The 24,146-nt window shown below is 40.3% G+C and overlaps 4 protein-coding genes across 6 annotated transcripts; 2 read left to right on the top strand and 2 right to left on the bottom strand.

The window, feature by feature from the left end:
- Positions 1-2,704: 2,704 nt before the first annotated feature.
- sod2 (superoxide dismutase 2, mitochondrial) lies at positions 2,705-5,529 on the bottom strand. The gene is made up of 5 exons (XM_080883185.1): positions 5,405-5,529; positions 4,558-4,763; positions 4,236-4,352; positions 3,437-3,616; positions 2,705-3,290 (listed from the first exon to the last, which is right to left on the bottom strand). Exons 1-5 carry the CDS (start codon positions 5,431-5,433, stop codon positions 3,145-3,147), a joined length of 678 nt encoding a protein of 225 aa, XP_080739311.1. The 5' UTR covers positions 5,434-5,529; the 3' UTR covers positions 2,705-3,144.
- Positions 5,530-6,644: 1,115 nt separating this feature from the next.
- On the top strand, positions 6,645-13,090 carry wtap (WT1 associated protein). Of its 3 annotated transcripts, XM_080883648.1 has the most exons (8): positions 6,646-6,830; positions 7,405-7,442; positions 7,570-7,625; positions 7,725-7,783; positions 7,937-8,064; positions 9,065-9,243; positions 11,568-11,722; positions 11,855-13,090. In XM_080883648.1, exons 2-8 carry the CDS (start codon positions 7,413-7,415, stop codon positions 12,511-12,513), a joined length of 1,266 nt encoding a protein of 421 aa, XP_080739774.1. In that variant the 5' UTR covers positions 6,646-6,830; positions 7,405-7,412; the 3' UTR covers positions 12,514-13,090. The 3 variants fall into 3 exon arrangements, with proteins under 3 accessions (XP_080739776.1, XP_080739774.1, XP_080739775.1); XM_080883650.1 differs by lacking the exons at positions 11,568-11,722; positions 11,855-13,090 and having other exon boundaries at positions 6,645-6,830; positions 9,065-10,025; XM_080883649.1 differs by lacking the exons at positions 6,646-6,830; positions 7,405-7,442; positions 7,570-7,625; positions 7,725-7,783; positions 7,937-8,064 and having other exon boundaries at positions 9,243-10,025.
- A 551-nt stretch (positions 13,091-13,641) lies between these two features.
- On the top strand, positions 13,642-17,924 carry acat2 (acetyl-CoA acetyltransferase 2). Its single transcript, XM_080882654.1, has 9 exons — positions 13,642-13,773; positions 14,586-14,720; positions 14,863-15,044; positions 15,414-15,531; positions 15,624-15,767; positions 15,844-15,966; positions 16,070-16,224; positions 16,310-16,420; positions 16,801-17,924. Exons 1-9 carry the CDS (start codon positions 13,725-13,727, stop codon positions 16,969-16,971), a joined length of 1,188 nt encoding a protein of 395 aa, XP_080738780.1. The 5' UTR covers positions 13,642-13,724; the 3' UTR covers positions 16,972-17,924.
- Positions 17,749-23,573, bottom strand: tcp1 (t-complex 1). Its single transcript, XM_080882653.1, has 12 exons — positions 23,419-23,573; positions 22,861-22,946; positions 22,276-22,404; positions 21,850-21,947; positions 21,648-21,758; positions 21,354-21,535; positions 20,909-21,035; positions 20,417-20,592; positions 20,140-20,263; positions 18,750-18,942; positions 18,488-18,651; positions 17,749-18,176 (listed from the first exon to the last, which is right to left on the bottom strand). The coding sequence occupies exons 1-12, from the start codon at positions 23,489-23,491 to the stop codon at positions 17,963-17,965; spliced, it is 1,677 nt and encodes a 558-aa protein (XP_080738779.1). The 5' UTR covers positions 23,492-23,573; the 3' UTR covers positions 17,749-17,962.
- Positions 23,574-24,146: the final 573 nt, after the last annotated feature.

The raw sequence follows: 24,146 nt of genomic DNA on the forward strand, positions 1-24,146 counted from the left end.
GCAGTTCACACAGAGAAACACCACGGGTCAGCTTTGCTGGTTGGAGGACAGGATGGCGGATCATAGAAATGTGATGACAAAGCTGAAAAATGATTTAGGAGGCAGACAAGAGATTGAAGATGCTGACATTTATTCAGGAAGACGTCATATGAAGAGCAGATCAGGTTTTAGAAGCACACAGATCATTTTTCAGTTAAAGTACAAAATAAACATTTGTTATGAAAATAAAAGAGTTAAGAAATGAGCACATGTGCTACAAGAGTACAGAGGTTTAGTCTTTATCTACTCTTCCCTGAAAGCAGACAGTCCCTGAGGCCTTCAGAGAAGCAAAACAGAAGACACAAGGTCAGGTCATCTAGCTCCAACTCCACCTTCCCTGACCTTTAAAGATCTGAGCAAAAACTGAGAGAGCTCAGCGAACAAAAACGACCCACTTTAAGAACTCTGGACGTTCCCTTGCATGCATCTGTCAGCACTTTGTGTTTGAAAACACAATAAAAGGCTTGAAAAGGGAAGAAAGGAGCAAAGTCTGACTGAATATTATGTTCTTATTTTTGAAGGCTTCTTTGTTTTTCTTCTTTCTTGCCCACCCAACATTTGTGGTTCAAATTTGTGACAACCTTAAACAGCACTGTGGAAGAAAATGTAAAGTCTGCGAGTGTGGAAGTAGAGGCCACAGTTTTAATCAGTAAAGACCAAAGTATTTGTTGGGCACGCATTTCCACCCCAAAGGCCCTGACAATAAAAATCAGGATGCGAGACTCAGCCGCATGCGAGTCTCGTTGCATGCCTGTGTGCGAGAAACCACAACGACAGCAGAACTTGTGTTTCCTATGAAACGTGTGTATAAAAATGTGAAAGTTCATGTCGTTTCTGAAGAAAAGGGGATAGGCAACAAAGCTAAATATATATGCATGTTTGTCTACGTATTACTTGAGTCTTGGATGCACTTTTTTAGGAAAAAGCAGTACAAAGAGAAGAGGGTAGAGGGGTAAGGAACAAAGGTGGTTTTTGAAAAAGGAGTTAAACTCAGCGACTGAGACGTTTGCTCAAGATTTTCCTCTCTTCCCTTCCAGAAGCTAAAGAAACTATCCTGTGTGAGTTCCATCTTTTTTTTACAACTCGTAGATGAGGGAAATACTTTTTGGCATACTCAAACTTTTACAGAGCAAAAGTAGGCCACATTTAGAGTCATCCTCTCATAAATTTGGAGACTTCTGTTTTTAAAAGGCTGGCAATGTCAACGTCACAAATGAGACCAATCCTGTTTGCGTGCTTATACTTTTTGCTCTGACGAATCCAAATCCTCCTTGCTTTAGTACATAATCTGTTACAAAACCCTGTAAGTCTGCTGTTGAAGTTATAGTCCATGCAACGGTACGTTAAACTCATGCTACACCAGTGGGTAATAATAATAATAACAGTATTTTTCTTTAAATTTTGTTTGTGAAATAGGAAATGAGTGCGATTTTATTGTATATAAAGCAAGAACAGAGTTTCAATTCTATTAAAAGTTCATATTTGGTGTGTTCACCTTTAGTCTTTAAAGTGGTCTGAACTCTCTTCACCATGTTTTCTTGTCATTTCTTTTTCCTTCTCCAGACTTTTGAAGGAAAAGCTCTTCTTTGGATGCTGGCTGCCTTTTGTTCTGTTAGTGTCAATAATGTTGAGGTCTGTGCTCTGGGGAAGCCAATGCATGACTGATAGTGATTCATTGTGTGTTTTCCTATCCAGCTATGCTTTTACTTTATTGGTAGTGCGTTTGGGATCATTGTCATCCTGAACAATGAAGCCATTGCCAATCAGATGCCTTCCAGGTAGTAGTGTATGGTGGATCAAAATCTGTTGGCACTTTTCTGCATTTATAATTCTGTGAGTCTTGATAAGATCTCCAACATCATTGGCTGAATTGAAGCGCCAACCATGATAGAGTCTTCACTGTGTTTTACAGATGGCTGTAGACACTTACTGTTGTACAGGTCTTGATTCTTGTGTAATTTGGTTTACCTCAGTCTTTTCTCCCCATGAAAAGCCACCCTTCCACTGAGATCATTTCTGATGAAATTTCCATCAACAGCAGGTGGCTTTGTTTTTGTTTGCCCCCTACACACATGAATTTCAGGTAGTCGTCATCTTGTCCAGTTTCATTGAACCAAAACACACAAAGATTTGGCTCTTTGTAAATTAGTTTGCACAGTCCTGTATACACAGCAGGAGCCTAAGCACAAATGTTAAGGGAACACTGCCCTCTTCTGGCAACATTGTAAATAGTAGCACTATGACCAGATGTAGGCATAAAACCTAAAGTTTTTCAGCTTGACAGAATCGTGAGGTTTATAGGACCTTTGTTAAGAAATCAAGGTACTTAATGCCTCCCCATTCTTGTGCTTATTATACATTTCCTGCCTGGATTTAAATCTTGATTGGACTGAACTCATCTTGGGTGAAACTCTAAAGTGCTAGACGACGACAACAACAACCCAATGTTGACATCCATCTTTTAACACCAATTGAGCTAAAATGCATTTGAAAACATGAGCTTCAGTGACCAGTATTCAACACTGCCCTATAATGGGGCCATGAGGATTTAAACTAAATAAAGTTTAAAACTGCATTTTTAACTCCAGCTTCTCTTATAGCTTAGAGGGGGAAAAAGTGAAATTTTAGAATCTTACAAGTAATGAAAAAAGGAAAGAAAGAAGAATCAAGCTTTTACAACCGTTTTATTACAATTTCTGCTTTTTATTATCATACAGCAAATACAAGGACTGCAATAACATTGTCCGATTTTAGTGTGGCTTAACTTGACTGAGACAGCTATAAGAATATGCACTCATGTTATCTTACACCTAGTATGCCACTCATAAGATGTGAGAATGGCAAAAGCCAGCTTTGATGTTAAAGTTGTCCATTATTGTGCGCTTTCAAAATTACTGGCAGTTGAGAACAGACCAGAGATAAACAGTACTTGCCCGCTAGCTTCAGCTTTTCCACGTACAATATATGTACCAAAAAAAAAAAAAAAAAAATTTAAAGACAGTTTAAATGCCAGTTACCTTCTGAAGATTTGAACTGTCATAAGTCTGATTTAATGCAGGCAACTACCCTTTGATCCAAGTCTTAGTGGTTGCTGTGCATCAGCTTCTACTTTCTGGCCATCTGAAGACGCTCACTCATGTTCTCCCAGTTGACTACACTCCAGATAGCTTTCACATAGTCAGGTCGCACATTCTTGTATTGAAGGTAGTAAGCATGCTCCCATACATCAATACCAAGCAGGGGAATGAGACCTAAGCGCCAAAAAAAAAAAAAAAAAAAAAAAAAAAAAAAGGAAAAAATTAATATAAATAGGCCATGTTGCAGTTAGAAGGTCAAGTCGCATTCATTCAATTTAGTTTTATTTATATAGCACCAAATCACAGAAAGTCCAACTGACCTGTTGTCCCCTGCAAAGGATCCTGGTTAGCACAGGCAGCAATGCGAAGTCTTCCACTGTCCTTGTCAAAGCCAAGCCACCCCCAGCCTGAGCCCTGCACAGCCACCGTAACAGCAGACATCTTCTCTTTCATCTTCTGAAAGGAGCCAAAGTCCCGTTTGATTGCCTCCATTAGCTCTCCTACAAAGTTGTCAAACAGATGTGTATGCTTCTGTGAAATGGCACAACACAAATGTCTTGGCTGGAGTGTTTTCAGTGAAAGAAACGTTGCATCATCCAAGTGATGATGCAACCATTCCCCCAACTGTCATGAAATTTGACCAGTGGCCATGAGTACTATTCAATTTCCATATTAACAAAACTGAGCTTTAAGCCAATTAGGAAATGGTGCAATTTTCAGTCATTATGCAACAATAAAAAACAAACAAACTCTGCAACCATATTAATCAACTTTAACACGTCATAAAATGAAGTTGCACATTCAATAAGAGTCATGTCTCAGAGAAGTGATCTGATTAAAGACAGACAAGATGATATGTTAACTGGCTATGAATAGTTTTAGTCTGGTCATATACAGTTTCATACCACTAGGGGGAAGGAAACTATAATCCTTGACAGACAAGCAAGTTACCAAGTTGCTCAGGCAACTCTGCTAGTTAACAGTTACATAAATACTCATGTATCTAACAGAGACATTTTGTGGTCTCCTGTTGGTTTTAAGTTCAATATCCACTCCTGAGTAGAAAAACAAACAAAATACAAAACCCTGTTTCAATTTTTGTAAATTTCTCTGTCTTACCTTGTGGTTCGCCTCCACCATTTGGAGAGAGATTTGTCCAGAAGATGGTGTGGTTAATGTGGCCGCCTCCATTAAACTTGAGAGCAGGCTGGAGAGCAACCTGTGTTGTCACGTCTCCTAAAAATGTAAGTCAAAAATACACAACATACAGTTTCTGTCAAACTCTTACACATTTATGTTTTGGGGAAAAATCTTTAAGGAAAAAAAAACTAATGTATGTATCAGAATCTTAATTACAACTTCATATAGACAACTACTTTTAAAGTCTTCATTTTCAAATCGAGTTCAAGCGAAGTGAAATATCATGCGACTCTGCCCATACCCTTTGCAAGTGCCTCCTGATACTTCTCTTCTGTAACATTTAGGTTGTTGACATATGTAGCATGGTGCTTGCTGTGGTGCAGCTGCATGATCTCTGCACTGACGTAGGGCTCCAGGGCACCATAGTCGTATGTCAGGTCAGGGAGAGTATGCTTCTGCCTCGATGCAGCTACCTTGCTAATAGTGTGGCTGAGGCTGGCTGCACACCTGAAAACAAATAATGAATAAATACAGCATGAAATAAGGCATGACATCATGAAAATGTCATGACATCAGCAAGAAAACTGTTATTCAGTTATTTAGGGATACATTCCAACAGAAATTGAGATATACCAAACAGAACTACTTTTAAAACTTTAGTTTCCTAATCAACTAGTAATTTGCTAAGGAGCAATTGACAAGGCTGTGCAACTAAGCCGTACCAAATTACTTCCCTGCAGGGTATCAGAGGTAGGATTTTCAGTTAGTTTTAGCTTACTTAAGCAACTGACCTAAATGACTGTTGTTGATACTAGATTTACGCAGCTCTTGAAGCACAGCCATCTACATATTAGTTCATTGAACATATGATACTGGCTCAATATTAAGACATTCGGTTCATAACTTCATGCACGAGTTCATAACAGCATGATTACGCGTTTAATAAACAAAAACCTGTATTTAGTGCGCCATAAGCTAACCTAGCTGAGCTGCCAGTTAGCATTTCGGTTAGCTAAGTGCTAGCTCTCAATAAGCAACTGTCACGTTCAAGAACAACTGCTGCTAGCAGAAGTCAAGAGCCCCCATTCCGTATGCACTTTGAGCGCAGTACACGCACCAAATGCTCAACAATGTGACAACAATCTTACCTACGTATTTGTCCAGCTCTGCAAAGCATGTTCCTAATGCTGTTCAATAGACAGAATGAAGGAATACACACGCTGATTACAACTGCCCTTGAAATGTGCAATTTCAAGTTGACAGAGGAGGCGACCGTACCATTACATCTATGCTGTGGGGGTGTCCGGGAATTAGATAAACACAGAGTCAACGGCTACATGTGACAACGATACACATTATTAGAGACACTTGGCAGATGAGAGAGACTGTATTAAAAACGCATCCCGATACTCTGGAATAATAATAATAAAAAAGCTCCTTACCTTCTGTATTATTTTGCAACTCCTCCCTTTAGATATTTTTTATTCTAATCCGTTTAATTTATTGTAAATCTGTTCACTCTGTTTATTTATTGCAAAACAAAGCATATATTTAAAGGAGTAGTTCTTATTACTGTCTACAAGCATAATTAAAAAAAATAAAAAAAATAACAGCAGAGAGTCACGTGAACGTTCCCCCGCAACAGTGGAGGCAATGGCGGAGATCGTCTATATTAAGACAAATGGCGCACTAAGAAGCAAACAACGCTTGCTTAAAAGGGAAAACCCTCAGGTTTGAATTCGGAACACATAATCACTTGTGGTGGACACTAAACTGAGAACAATTCTAGCATCCACCAGAAGTGTCAACTTCATGGAACAACAGGAAGTTATTTCTGCAACTGAAATAAAAAAGAAAATATGGCTTATTATCTCACAATTTCGAGTTATTTTTGATTAAGTCTACATTTCAAGATCCTAAAAAGAGCCACTTCTTTCTTCAGTAGCCTAAACAAGTTTCGGTACAACTCACAGTCGATGATGCACCAAAGACTAATGTCAAGGTACACTAAGGCTTTCTCTACTCTAGATTTATTTAATGAATTAATTCAAATAATTAGGTTTATGAAGACTCATAATAATTAAAAATATTTCTTCAAACTACTCCTACCAATAGTACAAAAGGGAGAGCTTTGTGCTGTGTATATATTTAAATACATTTGTTAACATAAATACATTAGTTAATGACTTAAAAACATGCATTCATACAAACTAAGGCTAAAAATAATACAATAAAAATAGTAATGCGGGCATGAATTCATCAAAATCATATAAAAAATATCTACTGTTTACTGTTATTTGAGGGGTACATTTTTTGATCTTAAAATCGCTGCGGAGTGAGAGTTCTCGCTCTTTCCCTCCATCTGTGCTAGAACTCTGCAGTAAGGCAAGTGCGGCGCAGCGCCCAGCTACAGCCATTCTGTTTAGTCGACCGCGAGGAAGATGCTGTTGACCACGCCGAAGCGAGACGACTACAAATAACTTCCCCATAAATTTTAACCAAGTCGCAGGTTCTCGTTTCATAAAGAACCCCTGACGCCAAGAGGACCGAGAAACATCGAAAGAAACTGATCTGGTAAGTGCTTTTTTTGATGGCTGAAGGCCCGATATCTGCAACCCAGAACCCGCTAGTTTCAGGAAAAGGAGTGCTAGGGAGGGAGTCATTTCCTTCACCGCCATTTTGTGATAACAAGGAGCGGAAAATAGAGCCAAGACTTGTATGCTGCCAGGCTGGACATAGGGAAATAGTGAAGCTCGGTACTGCTGTTTCGTTACGTGTAGTTAGGTTGCTAACGGAAACAGCTAAACCTTATTAGCAGCCTGGTGTTAACCTTGGTTAGCATATTTTCCATTTCTCGCGGTCCGTTGCTGCTGCTGCTTGTCACACGAGCTAACACAAGGCTCGGCTGCGCTTATAAACTGCTATTATATTAACTTTGATTTAGTTTTGCGGGATAGTTAATGTGTTCCTCACACGCCATCAGGGTCATCTATTAGCTGAAAGGCACCGCTTTTGTACCGAGTTAGCAGAGTTGCTGTACATTGTACTGCGTGTTGATAGCCATCGCGTTAAAACATGATGCAGTCCTTCAAGCACACGAGCCCAAGCTGTAATTACTGCTGATCTCCTGTCGCCTTTTTACTTACAGCGTTCACAATGACCAACGAGGAGCCTCTACCCAAGAAAGTGAGTTTCTTTTCTTATTCTAATGTACCCCTTGTAATTTGTTATGTGTCACGACCCTGCCCACCACCCTCCAAATATTCTAATGGGTTTCTTTATGTAACCAGTGCTTGGGTTTTCGTTCACACAGGTTCGCCTTAGTGAATCGGACATGAAGACTCTGACCAGAGAAGAGTTGTGTGCAAGGTAGGTAACAGCTCTGCTATTGGTGATTAATAATGTGGTAGGGGGAATTTGGTGTTTTTGTTTTGGATGAGCAGCTAAAACATGCTCTGCCCATCACAGGTGGAAACAGCATGAAGCCTATGTCCAGGTCTTGGAGGCAAAATATGCGGAGCTATGTTGTAAGTACACCTGCTATAAGACATGGTTATGATTTAACCTTGTCAGCATCTCAACAATCACCATGTTTTTGCCTGGTGCTGCTGTCTGTGGCAGTCAGTGAAAGGAATTAATCTGATATGTTTTGCATTTCTGCACCGCTTTTATCGTCTCAGCCAATGACGTTCCAGGGCTGAAGGAGTCGGAGGAAAAGCTCAAGCAGCAGCAGCAGGAGTCCGCGCGGAGGGAAAACATCTTGGTCATGCGACTTGCCACCAAGGAGCAGGAAATGCAAGAGTGCACAGTATGTATTTATTCCTCTCATTTTGATTACGCTTGACATGACTGAATAGAATTCAGTTTCTATTTGTCCCACAGTTTGAGTTCTTATTTCTTATAGGAATATTGAGCCCTTCTAACATAACGTTTAAGTGATCTTTTTTTCATTAAGATTTCACGGATAAGAACATGGGTAACTTTGTGAATAAGTAATGATGTTACAGTTTGCTATTAAACAAGTCAAAACTGAGTAATTATTATCCTATATTCTAAATTTGATAATACAAGTTTTCAAAGTGCAAAATAATTTAACTTTTTTACTAAATTTCAATGAATTGAATAATTTGCAACACTCCAGCAGAGAGCGTTCCTTAGTAAACTGTCATGATCATGGAAAAGAGGCTAAAAGTAAATTATTTCAAGCCAAGGCATCCTTTGCTCTTGCCAGATTGACAGCTCAGTGGATCAAACAGCTGCTTTATGGTAGCACATGCCATTCTTAAAGTGCAGCTGAGGTGAGCTCAACGCACAGGCTTTAAACTTGGAAACCCTGCAGTCACATTGAAATGGAAAGCATGGGGACACAGTTTTGAACAGAAATGCCAGAATTTTAAGCTAAATGTGTTTGAGACACACACAAAAAAAAACCCCAACAAAAAATGGTTGATGTCTTCATAACTTTGGCAGGTGAGTTTTTTTATTTTTTTGGGGGTTTTTTTGGACCAGTCTGATCTCCCCGGGCCTGGAAAGGCAGCTGTCAAATAATTGGAAGTAATTGTTCACTTAGAGATTTTGTCTTGAAAACTTTGTAGATGGAAGGCAATATGCTTAAATTGTTTGAGTCCACATCAAAAGTTTCCATCAGAAGATTGCGATTTCCAATTTTATACATTTTGTTTATTTTTTAAGAGGGAAAAACACGGCTACTGGAGATCGGAGCCAAACTCAAGAATGTTCTCTTGAACCATGATAAAACACTTGTTTATCTGTTCCTGCCACTGACATGTGTTTGTTGTATCCTGCAGACGCAGATCCAGTACCTCAAGCAAGTCCAGCAGCCGAGCGTGGCCCAACTGCGGTCGTCCATGGTGGACCCGTCCATCAACTTGTTTTTCCTCAAAATGAAGGCTGAACTGGAACAGACTAAAGACAAACTGGAGCAGGCCCAAAATGAACTGAGTGCCTGGAAATTTACACCTGATAGGTAAAGACAATCAAAATAATCCCCCTCAAAAAACAAAACAAAACAGAAAAGTCAAGACTTCCTCACGCCCCCCACCCTCACTCTCACTGCAGACATGCAGGAACAATGGTGGGGGGGAAGGCTGACAAAGTGCTGTACTCACCACGAGATTCAGACTTTACAGAAAGCCAGTCACTCCCAAAAAAACCAAACAAACCCCAAACTGTTTTTGTACTCTTGCACTGTGCCAGCTACATATCACATAACCTAAAGAGAAAAGACAGTATGGTCAGGTGACACTTGTGTTTCAGCTCTCTCCCCTCGAGTTCCCCTCACCGTCCAAGGGCCTGAAGGAGTCCGGACTGTTCCTGAAGAGGTGGTCACTCGCTTCCCGACGTGGATATGGCCTCCCTGCCCCCGCCGCTCAAACCAGACAGTTCGCTTATTAAATAGGGGGGTTATGGTGGAGGTAATATGGAGGTTGAGTCAGGCAGGGAGGATCCCTAGCCTAAAACGGCAATTGAACATTTTAAAGACGATTCCCATACTTGGGTTAAAAAGACATTAACAGTGGAATAGACCACACAAAGACCTGCTGAGAAATGCAGAGACTGTTTGGACAGTCTAGATACATTCCAGTAATATGAGGAAAGTTTCTAGGATTTAAAAGTAAGACTTTGGGGGAAGAGCCACTAGAAATGACATTAAGACTGTGAGCGGAGCCAGATCCTCGGTCCATCAAGGACTATGGTTCAGGCATGAGGGTCCATTCGCCTGTGTCTTTGAGCATGGGCCTGCACACGGTAGAGTGTATTTACTTGTTTTATTTTGTGACTTGTTTATTTTTATTGGTATTTAATTTGATTTTGTTTCTCTGAAACAAGCACTTACTGCAGTGTGTGTGAGCTAAGAAGCATGATTGGCCTTCCCTGAATACTTGTGTAAAAATATTCACATGGGATTTAATGCCGAATTAAGCTTTGCTTAATTTCTCCTACCAAAACACACTGCTGTAGGTGCACGAAGTCCTGTTTTCAATTTGTGACTAAAGATGTCTTCAAGAAGTCCTGTTATGAGTTTATGAGATTGTATTGATTGTATTTCTGTGTATTTTTGTGATTGACCAAACAATCTTTCCCTCAGCCATTTACACAAATAGATGATTATATTTTCCTTTCTCACCTGTGTAGCACAGCTCTTAGCACTGTTCACGCTGTGAATCCCTCATGGGGTCTGTTTTACTTTTTGTCTTTAAAAAAACAAAACAAATAACAACAACAATTTTTACTCTGCTCTCACACTAAATGATGAAATCTGAACATCTTAAAACACATTTCCTCCTGCAGAGGCAGTAATGGTTATGAGTAAGAATGGAGGAGGGTTCCAGTAAATGATACTGATGTAAATACATAATCATATATTATAATTATAAATAACATTTGTTCTTGATCAGGGTTGTGAGGTACTTTGAAGCTACCATCATCACTTTGCTTACTTTAATATTATGTTACTATTTTAGTGTCTTCTGACTATATAACGTCTTTATTTATAGACCAAATGCATGGTGGGAAAAATGGTTTAAAGCATTACATGAAGTCAGTTATCTTTGGCTTCTTGATTAAGACCTTTTTAAAAGAACAACCACAATACCTACTAATGTAAAATGGTGTGCTGGACTGTTGCCCTGTTTCTTGACCTTTTGTAATGTTGAGAAAGCAGCACCTGAAGCTATTTGAGTTTACTGTTGAAGCACTTACTTTCTGTGTATTTCAAGTGGTTACAGAAAACCTGTGCCTGGTTTTGCAGTGCACATTTGCTTTTTGCTACTCATAGCTAAAGGTTGGTATTTAAAATGTCCTGGGTCACCCTAATATCACACTGCTATGTTACATTTTTTTCATTGTGCTTGTTCCTCACACCCAGTGATGTAGCAAGATTATTTAAAATTGAAAGTTTGCTAGTGACCGAATCGATACCAAAATGCCCACCTTTCTTCAACATACAGTTAAAGTGTAACACTGTTTTTGAGTTTCAGGAAAGTGGGGACCATTTTCAATACACATCATTCAACTTTTAATTTCACTTGCAGAAAAAAGTGTTTTTTCCATGGATTTTGATATGTGTTTGTACAGGACAGATTTGTGTCAGTGGGTTCCTGATGTTGTTTTGAAGTCTGAAAGATTTAATGACATTTGTGTTTTGGTTAGATCAATTTACGGACAACCAGGTTGAAGAGTTTCTTTTGACCCTTGGCAAATCGCAAAGTGGGTCAGATCAATGGGACCTCTTTGCCTGTTGTTTGTCTCCTGGTTCACCGTGTGATGTGAGACTTGTTTCCCTTACAGCCAAACAGGGAAGAAACTGATGGCCAAGTGTCGAATGCTGATTCAGGAAAACCAGGAGCTGGGTCGGCAGCTGTCCCAGGGACGCATTGCCCAATTAGAGGCTGAGTTGGCCCTCCAGAAGAAGTACAGCGAGGAGCTTAAGAGCAGCCAAGACGGTGAGAACATTGCATCTATACCCTACAGCCTGGCCAACTGTGACCGTATCTCATATTTGCGCCATTAATCCTGTGACATTTGTGTTCATTTCTGACTTTGTTCTTTGTCTGTTCCTGAATTGTCGATCCCAGAGTTGAATGACTTTATCATCCAGCTAGATGAGGAGGTGGAAGGCATGCAGAGCACCATCCTCGTCCTGCAGCAGCAGCTGAAAGAGACCCGTCAGCAGCTCTCCCAGTCTCAGGGGTCCTCAGCTGGAGCAGGACCCAGTAGGACTTCACCCACTGCCTCCAGCTCATGTGCGGAACAATCCGCTCAGCCCGGGCAGGCCGGCGCACCCTCTGAAACAATGGGCAAAGACTACGGAAGGGTCTTCAATGGTCCAAGCAATGGCAGCTCATCCCAGAGGAGCGAGACCACTACACCCAGCCTGTACCGAGAGGTCAGCAGCACAGAGGAAGACTTTCCCATGTCCCCCATGGTTTCAAGCCCTGGCGAAGCTGAGACCAAACTCTCCAACCACTCAGAGGAAGTGACAGGGAGTCAGACTGCTGCTGGCAGAGTTGGAGGACCTGTGGGTTTCGGTAGCCAGCTGAGTGCGGGGTACGAGAGCGTGGACTCTCCGACAGGCAGCGAGACATCATTGACTCAGCACTCGAATGACACAGACTCCACCACCGACCCCCATGAGGACAAGGCTGCCCTGGTGACCAAGGGCAGCAGGACTGCTGGGTCACGGCACGCTCAGAACGGCCTGGACACCGGGACAAGCGATGGTGCAGTTTTGTAGTGTACTTTGACATGTATTATCTGTTTGTTTGTTTTTCTTTTTTTCTTTTTTTTATACCGTATACAGACATAGCAACAAATGCATAGTCTTTAACACAGCACTGCTGTCCAAGATGTTTTGTTTTCACTCTTCTCTCCCTGCCCATCGTGATGCCTCTGTCACATTTGTGTTGCTACACGGGGATATAACAGGAATGGTTTAATGTTAGATTTAAATTGCGTGGATGTTTGATTCTGATGTTTATTTGAGCACGTCTAGGCTGTTCTTCTTTTAGCTCTTGACACTGAAATCAGGCATCTGGTGTAAGTCATTGTCAAAAGTCAGTAAAATCACTGAATTACAGTAGCTTCGCTATATTCAAGGTCATTTTTAGATGTTGACCTGTGTTTTCTTTCTTTTTTTTTTTCTTTTTTTTTTTTAGTGCAATTTTAATTTTTCATTGGCAAAAAAGACCCATTCGGTTAAAAAAAAAAAAAATTCTGTTGAAATGTGAGTAGTTCATATGCGATGTTCATATTATTCTGACTTCAGTCCTTTTCATGTACTGACCAAATACCAATAAAGATTTTTAATACTATGGTGTGAAACCTATTATTAACTAAATTAAATGTGGAAACTCATTATTTCATGTAGCCTTATAATCGGATGAGTCAGAGGAGACATAAATTACACAAGTCCTTTTACATGTTTATCTTACAACCTGTGACAAAGCAGCATTTTCCCATGACTTGTCTTATTACCACAAAACAAAGGTTTTTGAGCTTGAAAAAATTTAAGCAGCTCTTTTTAAAAATGTTTAAGAACCAATAAAACTCATTATGTGCCTTATGAAAATAAGATTAAAAACTCTGTTATACAATGTAAATGTCAGGCATCAATTGGTTAAAATTGGGTCATACTAAGAAGTAGAAAAAGGTAAAACATGGGGTGTTAAAGTGCTTATAAATTTAAGTGCAAGCTTAACATGGCAATAATCCAATGGACTGTAAATATAAATAAAATATTAAATAGACTCCACAAAACATCCAAGGTGGATAAAGGTATTTTTTATGAATAAACATTTATCCTCCCAACCATATGGTGGCGCTGTGGCTCCCCGCCCCCTTCTCAGTTACATTTGTAGAAAAACAGACGTCCACGCACTGTCAACAGCGCAGACAGGAACCAGCACTCTGAGCGAGGACTCCAGCTTCAAACACCTGCTTGTCAACATGAGCACCGACAGTGTCGTCATCGTTTCTGCCGCCCGGACGCCGATTGGTAAAGCCTAAACCACAATAAGTAAAAATATTCATTAAGCGGAGCTCGCCCAACGTTGCTGTAATGCGGCTTACTGATGCAGACAGATAGCTGTACTGATTTCTGTTGTTAATACGTTTTTCGTTGCTAGCTTGTTTTGTGTATAGCATACTGCGTATATCCTGTACTATTTATATTAGCACTAGCAGCTTTTGCTTGACATTTTTTTTAATTTCCTTAATTGGATCGTGTCCTTCAGTTCACGCCAAGTCATGCAGACCTGCTATTGGCTCGCTCTTATGTCTAGTGTTTTGCTGTCACTGATTGGTTCACTGGTCATAGTGCCACGGAGCACGAGACTGCTACCATTGGCTACCTACAACGTGCACGCTGTGTGGAGCAAGATGGGCGTGATTTCTTACCAGGATGTGATTATTTTTAAATTTGGCATTAAATTCAGTCATTTACCAAATTTTACTATGTGTATTATTTTATTCTCTGCAGATATAAACTAAATAAAAAGTCTTGATTTTGCAACTCTAACTTTGATATAGAATTGAATTGGAATTAATAACTGGTAGTTTTTTCATCTGCATTGTCTTGATCTGGTTTTAAGCGTTTAAATTAAATATGTTTTGACTTTTGGAAAGCTGGCTGGACTTTTCAGGGGCTGAAATTGTCAGATTGTCTGAAAACATTCCTATATTCTATTTTGAATAGACTTAAATATACCTTACTGGCCTAAAACTGTTACCAGAATGACTCACCGTGTAAATAAAAACATTTTGGAGTTCTTTACTTCTTCGTAAAACGAACTTTCCATTTTTATGAAGGGTCCTTGAACGGTGCTTTGTCTACGGTGCCTCTACATGACCTGTGTTCAGCAGTGATCAAGGATGTCCTGAAGCGGGCTGGGGTGAAACCAGATGAGGTTTCTGAGGTTATCATGGGACATGTCCTAACAGCAGGTAGAAACTGTTGAACAAACTAAGATAAAAGGAAGGCAGATTTGGGAATATCTACTGAACATCAAAGATTTGACATGTTTGGCAATACTTCCAGCCAGTCATGAGCCTTCTATAATTACATTTTTGCTTCTCTCTCTTTGAGGTCATGGGCAGAATCCAACACGTAAAGCCAGTGTTGGAGCAGGTATCCCCTACCCTGTCCCGGCCTGGAGCTGCCAGATGGTGTGTGGCTCTGGGCTAAAGGCTGTGTGCCTGGGAGCTCAGTCCATCCTGACTGGAGAGTCCACTGTGGTGGTGGCAGGAGGCATGGAGAGTATGAGCAGGGTAGGTAATGAATGAGGAAGAAAGATATGAAAATGGAAACCGATCAGATTGTTTAGAGATTTTTAAAGTTTATTGTGAAAGTATGACAGTATGTATACTTGTACAGTATGACAAATTGTTCAATTTGAACTTGTGATATCTACTTGACTGGTATATACCGCTTTTTTACTCAAAGCACTTTTCTAAAATGAAGCTGAATGTACTCCCATGTTATAGGTTGATTATTTGTGCTAAAAGCAGTTGAGTAGGTGTACCTAACAAAGTGGCCAGTCAAGCTTACCAATTCACTATTTCACCTGTGAACCTGTGTAAACAGGTAGAATCTCAGCATAAGAAACAATCTGCTTGTTTTCTTCTTTGTATACTCAGGCTCCTCATACAGTGCATATGAGAGCAGGAGTGAAGATGGGCGATGCCTCCCTGCAGGATTCCATGGTGGCAGACGGCCTGACGGACATCTTCCACTGCTACCACATGGGAATCACGGGTTAGGATGTGGATCTGTTTTCACACAGCAGCCGGTGGTTGTATGCTGCATTGTATCACTCATTACTTCTTGTTTGATTCTTCTTTTATCAGCTGAGAATGTTGCAAAGCAGTGGGGTGTCAGTCGGGAGGAACAGGACAGGTTTGCTGTCAAGTCTCAGAGCAGAACAGAAGCTGCACAGAAGGCGAGGTACTTTGATCAGGAGATTGTCCCCATCATGGTGCCATCCAGAAAAGGTAGGTTTCTAATCCACAGTTCTATACGATAGTTATGATGATGCATAAAGTGCAAACATGTTTCTCTGACCTTCAGGTCCAGTGGAGGTGAAGGTTGATGAGTTTCCTCGGCATGGTAGCAACATGGACAGCATGTCAAAACTCAAACCCTGCTTCGTCAAGGACAGCAGCGGCACTGTCACCGCAGGAAATGCTTCAGGTTCCAGGGTTATTCGTGAACCACCACTTACACTGAGATATCTGCCAGCAGGTTGGAGCAGAATTACACTGATATTTTGAAACCTGCTTTTATCTCTTCATAGGTATAAATGATGGAGCAGCAGCAACTGTCCTGATGAGCCAATCAGAGGCTGCGCGGCGTGGCATAAAACCAATGGCCAGAATTGTATCCTGGGCTCAAGCTGGTCTCGACCCTTCTATCATGGGAACGGGACCAATACCAGCCATTAGGAAAGCGGTGAGAATTTTACAGCGATTAAAATATGATAATAGGAATTTTATTTATATATCTTTTACTACTTACAACTTTCATTTCCTCCCAGGTTGAGAAAGCAGGCTGGCAGCTGGACCAGGTCGACTTATTTGAGATCAATGAAGCATTTGCTGCACAGTCAGTTGCTGTGGTCAAAGAGCTTGGCCTGAATGAAGAAAAGGTGATTCTTAACAGTATTACTGTTTTTTGTATGTTTTGGGGGGTTTTTTTGTATGTTTTTTGTAAGAAAAGACCATATGAATTGGAAATTGATTTTGACTCAAGCCTGCTGTGCTGTGATCCCTCAAAGTTTCTGCAGTGGTTTCAGCTCATGGCAAGAAAAGATATATTAATCATCCATGGGATCGGTATGCTGCGCTACAGATACAAACACATAATTATACAAAAAACATTAAAAAGTAAGTAAACTTACTTTTTAATGTTTTTAATGGTATACTGTAATTGTGCAATAGCTGCAATTACAGTATACCATCTTTCATCTGGTTAGAATCAGCCTTAAAGAGTAAGTGATGTTAATCATCCCTGTCCCTTTCTCTTCAGGTAAATGTGAGCGGTGGTGCCATTTCTCTGGGCCATCCTATTGGCATGTCTGGCTGCAGAGTGCTGGTGACCTTGCTGCATGCTCTCCAGAGGACCGGAGGGCGTAAGGGAATCGCATCTCTCTGCATTGGTGGAGGAATGGGTATCGCCATGTGTGTAGAAAGAGTCTGAGACATGTACCTCTGTGCTGTTTAATATATTGCACTTGATCTCATCTTATTTTTTTTAATGGCTACTGAAAATCATTGTTTATACAACAGGGTTAATACGCAATAGAAAGTTTACTTATCATCTTTACATCACAACACTTGAGGCAAAACTGAGTGTGTGCTGTAATTTTCACTGTGATCTTCATTTTAAACTCAACTGTCCTCAGGTTTTAGCTTTTGAATTTTGTGAATTAATGATAGAAGTCTTGTCAGTACAAATATGTAACTCTAGCATATACTGATGGCTAATGTGTAATACCAGTAGCAGCTTAAATATAACAATGCTGGTAATATGACAGAGCCCATATTACATTCAATAGTTGTCAAGCAGACAACTAATACTGTTCCATTTAAAAACCAGCTGCTATCAGTTACTTATACAGGCAAATAAGGTTTAACACTAACTCTGTAAAAGAGTTTTTAGTACCAAGTATGGACAAACATGTTACTGTCTCTGAAGAATGTAATTTATTCCTAATCTTATAGGATTTTAAATACGCTTGCTCTAAAAACCTGAACATTCCAGTATCTTCCCATGTGGAATTAAAGGGACCTTCTCAAATTGCGTAGGCATTAGCCTTCAAACAGAAAAGTGCCATAAGTATGCTTGCCTTCTTAAACCTCATGCTTCCTGTACTTGGGCATGTCTGCAGATATTTTTCCTGTAATCTGAGAAATTAAAGATTTATAAACTTGAATGTGTTTGAAAGTTATTATGAAGGGACTACTCCAGCACTCATTTACAACCATCTGAGCTTTATTAAGTGTCCAAAAAAAAAAAAAAAAAAAAAAGCAATCGCTTACAGTTCTTCTAGAAGACAGAGCTCCAAGGCAGAGGGAGTGGGAGAACAGTAAACAGGCAACGTGCACAGCCTACACTAGAGCAACAGCCACGGAGAGCTTCTCGAGTATAAATACAGAAGTTGAATCTATTGGGACCAATTTGGAGCCTCTTAACCCTGCAGTGATCCAGACTCCACAGCTTCCTGGTACGAATGCCCGCCCTCCTTCGGCTCTGGGAACAGTTTGATAAGGTCATCGATGCGGAGGATTGTGATGGCAGCTTCAGTGGCAAACTTGAGGCTCTTTGTCTTAACCATCGTGGGTTCGTACACACCGGCCTGACGGTTATCTCTGGGTTTGCCATTCACCAAGTCCAGACCAATCCTAAAGGACAAGGAATCCAAAATATGCAAATTCACTTAGCATCCGAGACAGATTAACTTCAAAATAAAATCTTACTTTCATACAGTTCTGTCTAAAAAAAAAAAAAAAATCTAAAAAATCTGGCATATTTAAACAGTTTAAAGACAAAATAGGAAAATCTAACAGCAGATTAACTTTAGGATCAAAACTGACTGAGAAGGAACCAGAGACAAACCACTGACAGTGTAATTACATGTTAGTAGTGTGCTCGTTTAAGGACTAACTGAATGGAAATGCCTAATAAACAAACTTGCAGCTGAGGTAAGACTCACCACTTGAGATTCTTGCGTTCAGGGTTAACCTGAGCCTCATTGTGGAAGGCCCGCAGCTTGGCCACCAGGTCAGTTGAGTCCTGTGCTGCGTTCACAGCCAGCGTCTTGGGGATGACGAGGAGAGATCGAGCAAACTCTGCAATAGCCAGCTGCTCTCTGGAACCCTAAAGAGATTGAAGCAAATTGATGAGCACAATTTACTTTAATTAAAAAAAATAAATAAAAAGCATCAACCGCAGATTCCCAGCAGCTGCTAGCTCACCATGCTGGTAGCATAGTTCTCCAGATAAATTGACAGGGCTGCCTCCACAGCACCTCCTCCGGGCACTACAGACTTTGACTCCAGCACCCTCTTGACCACACAGAGAGCATCATGCAGTGAACGTTCCATCTCGTCACACATGAAGTCATTAGCTCCACGCAAAATGATGGAGGCTGATGTGCGTGCTTTGGTACTGAGGGGAAAGAAAGTCAGGAAATATAGTGATCAGAATGAGAATCAACTCTAGGTGTAGAAACAAAAGGACTTTAAAATCAAATACAAAATTATCAAATCCAAAACTAGAACTTGATCCCCTGCAACAAACTTTGTTTTTAGAGACAAGAAGACGAGCCAAACCCGTCCTTTAGGTCTGTAAACTTTCCCTGGGTATTCAAGGAAATTCAAGGAAAATGTAGTCCTCACTGAATCCTCACATTTCATGTTAATGTAACATGAAGTAGGTTACAAAATCTTGCATAAGGCATCTGACATCAGTTACAGACTCATTCTGGAAGTCACTATCTCTGAAATAACTTCTGAGGCTCTCAACTCATCTCTTAGCCATATTCCTTGGCATTTGACTGATATTTTTTTTTTTTGTTTGTTTGTTTTTTGGTCCACGTCCACCATATGCTGTGCTATGAATGCAATCAATTTGTTTCCAGTTGTCATACAATGGTTTACAAACCTACAGCAACTCATTCAAGTTAAACTGGGCCAACACGCAGTATCAGAATAAACAGAGAAACCCAATACCCTAGCAGTATTGAGGCTCTAAACCAATTAATGCTAAACTTGAAAATATATGGCTCATTCAAACTGACCATGCCATTCAATTACTTCCAATTTTTATCAGAAAAATGTGAGCCTATTCCAAATGGCTTTGTATTATTCATAATCACTCAAAAACAATGCATGCAAACACATAGTTGTCTCATCTGTAAACATCACACAGTCCTGACTTTTTCAAAGCTAACTGCCGGGATAAAAAAAAACAAAAACGAAAAACTGGAAGCTGCCAGTGCTGCTCCTCAGCCTCCCAGCAAAATCTAAGCTATTTTTAGAAAAGTCACTGAGACAAACTCAGATTTTGAGTAGATACACCAATGGAATCAATTTCAAAATCCTGCATTACTGTTTTACTCAAATTACTGCATTTACTAATTTGGGTGACTATGCCACGCACCTGGCAGGGTGACGACAATACGACATCAGCCTTTAATTAACAAAAACAAAAAAAAAGGAGGGGTCTTATGTGGACAATTATTGTACAAGGGAAAACCCTCAACTTTTGCCAAAGCTGTAGAAGAAGTGCACTTAATTAAATCCTTTATACTCATGCAACTGCAACTCACCACTACTCAAGCAGCTGCTAGTTCTTATTTCTTACTTTTTGACAAGGATGAGCTCGTCATCACAGACGCGCTCCTGCACAACCTCCTCAGCTTGGCCAAGCATAGTGGCCTCAAACGTCTCCTCTCCTTCCAGATTGGTCAGAGAAGGGCAGATGGTGGCTATGAATGGACAAACACACACAAGGTCAAACATGAATATTTGCTGGTGGAAACTCTAAATTTAAGTGTGTGACAGACGCATCTAAATGCATACGTGAATATTAAAAGCAGTAAATGCCAATCGACACAAACTGCAGCTTACTTCTTTCTTACCTCCTGTTGCCTTTGCGATGCGTTTGAGGTCCCTCTTCAAAACTCGTCTAACAGCCATGGCTCCTACATCCACAAAATACTTCAAACACATGTCATCAATGCCACCAGTCGTCAGTATAACATTTGCGCCTGATGCCAAAATCTTCTGGATCCTCTCCTTGGTAATATCAGATTCCCTGCAACCAACCAAAAATACATATTTAGTTTTACCTCCACATTTCCTTTGTTTTGAGCTTTGTTATCAGTTTCACAATAAGCTGCAACACTTTAGACAGTATATTTATAAAGGCATGCTATGCACAAAGTGTCCAGCCAACATTAGTAGTCATGCATCTCAGGGAAGAGCTGCTGCCTTCACATGTGGCTGCTTATGATATCTCCCACGCGTATCACTGTGTCAGCTAATGATGAAGCAACACAGTAAATTTAATGGGATGATTCTTAAAAATGTGTCTGTTTAAAGAAAAAGAAAAAAAAATGTTCAAAAATCACCTTTGTCTGATCTGGTCGAGCTTCTCTGGGTCATTAATAATAACTTGCACACCCATCTTCATTTTGGTCTTCTGCAGGCTGAAGTCCAGGCAAGCGATCTTGGCATTAACGACACGCTTCACCATGCCTGTGACACAATATATCATTTTAAAAATCCAAAGGACAATAAAAATTAATTATAAAAACAGTTACAAAACTGTTTGAAGGGAAAAACGGTCCCTGAACTATTCTACTGTCAGGCCAAAAGAGGCTTTACCACAGTTCACAAACTGCTGTGACTACCTTTCTCTTAGCCATGGTTACTGTCTCCCACGCGTATCACTGCATACACCATCAGGAAAGACATAGCAGCAAATTTAAATGGGAGTCTAATCAAAAGAAATCACCAACATCCTCACTTTTTACACTTAAAATCCATGAATTTCAGGCTTTGTGACAGACTTACCTTGTGAACCGACTGTGCAGTTCACTGCATACCCGTTGACCAAGAAACTCTCCTTCTGACTGCGGCCATGGGCTTTCAGCACATTAACTGAGTTGATAGGATATTTAGCTACCCCCTTGCTGTCCACAAACTTCACAGCCATGGCAGCATCCACCACCATGTTAGCAAAGAAGTCTGCATCACTGAAGGCTTGGGTCAAGGCAATTACTTTAGAGAGTGAGAAAAGCTTTCTGCACATGCAAAATATAAACACTGGTAAATTTTGCTGATTTCCTGCAAACAAATAAAGGATACACGCCGATGATTTTGGAAGACATGGAGGTCTTAGCGGCGTTGATTAAGCATTCTCTTCCCAGGTCGTCTGTTCCAATAGTGAGATTCTCATTAATGTAGCGGACTGCTTCTCTAAAAGATAACGACAAGTTTGAGCATCACAAAACTGCAACAGATCCTAAATGATCTTATTTGGATGATTTTACATTTAACATCATCTCACTTGCAAGCCAGACGGTATCCACTGATGACTGATGTGGGATGAATCTTCTGCTTCACCAGCTCATCGGCACTCTTGAGCAACTCTGCAGCAAGAATTACCTGAGAAAAAGCAACGCAAACAATGCGAGCTAAAATATGGGAACAAGCTTAATTTTCTATCAACAATAAAACTCAAAAGATACGGATCATGCACTGTACCATCATTTCTTTAAGAGTGGCAGAAATGAGGCTGCTCGACCCTTTCAGATCATGATGGACAGTTTCTCTTTCCTGTTAGCATAGCCACACACCCGTAATAAGAAGCAGGTGCATAGTACTAAAACAGGATGCTGCAATTCAGTTTCTGAAGCTCTGTATTATGTAAAATCCAACAAATTAGCTGCTAAAACATTCACAAAAACCAGTGGAGCTAGTGGTAGCTACTCACCACAGATGTTGTCCCATCGCCGACCTCCTTGTCCTGCAGATCAGCCAGTTCACACAGGACCTTTGCAGCTGGGTGCTCCACTTCCAGCAGCTTCAGGATGGTTGCTCCATCATTGGTGATGGTCACGTCCTGTCGAAACAACCACAAAACACGACTGATAAGCAACTATGGCTTTTACGTGGTTATTATAGTTTCTGCCTCGTGATCTAAACCTATGCACTGGTTAATGTGGGAACAGCAATTTGAGTATATATTCTCCAGGCCATGAAAGGCTTTCAATATGTAAAGTCTAAACATCAATTATTAAAGCACTGGGTAGCAAGTGTAAAGCTCCTGAGACTGGTGTAATATGTTCAGTTTTATTGGTTTTTGTAAGAAGTCTGGCTGTTGCATTTTGCACAATCTTTAGTTGATTTAATACTTTCTAAGCAACACCTGTTGGAAGTCCAACAAGATAGTATAACGAAGAAGAAACAGCAGCATGAATGATAGTTTAAGTGTCAATAAAACTCGTGCATGTATTCCATCTTGTTTCTGGAGACGTTCATTCCTCTTTTCTCCAGTGAACACAAACGTGATACTGACCCCGATATCGTCCACCAACATCTTGTCGAGGCCAACGGGTCCGAGCGAGCTCTTGACGATGTTGGCAATGGATGCAGCGGCCATAACTGCAGAAGCAAAAAGGAAACTGTAACTAGCGAGCGTGAAGCAAAAAGTTCAATGCATCTAAAGATACTAGGCACATCCATCGGACCTCAGTCAGAGGGATATGCTGTCATTTCATTCAGAGAGGCGCACATTCAGCTCGCCACACCTTCAGACCATGACAGAGTTTTTCTATCCCATTAGCATAACCCTCCATTCATTGTAGTACGAGTGGACGGTACTAAAATGGGATTAGACAATTGCAACACGTGCTGCAGTTGAGAAAGAATAGATTTGCAGTGTTGTAGTATAATGATAATACTACTAATAATATTAGTAATAGACAGGAAGCACAATCTCTAAGTTAACATTAGCTAGCATTAGCGTGATCCACACGTGTGTTGCATAAAACCGTTCTCTTGCCCGTTATAATAAACACATAGCAGAAACGCTAATTTTATCTGACCTACAAAGTCAAGCAGCGCATAAACTCACCATTTTGAGTGCGAACAGATTGGCCAGTTGTCCTCTGGCCGAGCACATTTAACGGACCATCTAATAGCGACATTTTTGGACCACCGCACAACCAAGAAGAAAGGAAGCGGCGCAGTGCACTATGGGTAAACCGGTACTGGAAAGAAGGTTCGAGAAGAAAATATCTTAAAAATCTCGATCTTTTCAGTATGAGAGCTTTTAATTGTGTGGTAGAACTCGCTATTAAATGTTTTACATTTTTTTTCACGTGATGTCGTTCCCTTTTTAAATTACAAATCAACGTTTTTGTTGAGTCATTTCTTATAAACGTCATTTCCCAGCATGCCCTAAAACAGCCGCGCCGCGCCCTAGTTCTTCTTCTTGGTTTTTCCGAAGCTCTAAAGCTGTTTGTGCGCACGCTACGGTTGATACTGTTGTTATGCGGATGAATATCCTATTTCTTTTTCGTTTGTTTCATGCGGTATTTTCTTTATTTTTGTATTGAAAGATGAATATTTGTTTGTATTTATTTTTGGTCAGTACATCAACAGAAAGTCCAAACTATTTGAATTAATTTTATATTTGCTTTCACTCACAAATTCCATATACTCAACAATTTCATAATATGCTTAGCGACGAGACAAATTAGTTGCTTGGAAATAATATATTAGAGATGATATTTCCATTTCAAGCACATTTATTTTCGAATGAATTAAATATTTTTATTTACAAAGTCATGATGAAACGAA

The sequence above is a fragment of the Rhamphochromis sp. 'chilingali' genome (assembly GCF_963969265.1).
Source record: "Rhamphochromis sp. 'chilingali' genome assembly, chromosome: 5".
NCBI lineage: Eukaryota > Metazoa > Chordata > Actinopteri > Cichliformes > Cichlidae > Rhamphochromis > Rhamphochromis sp. 'chilingali'.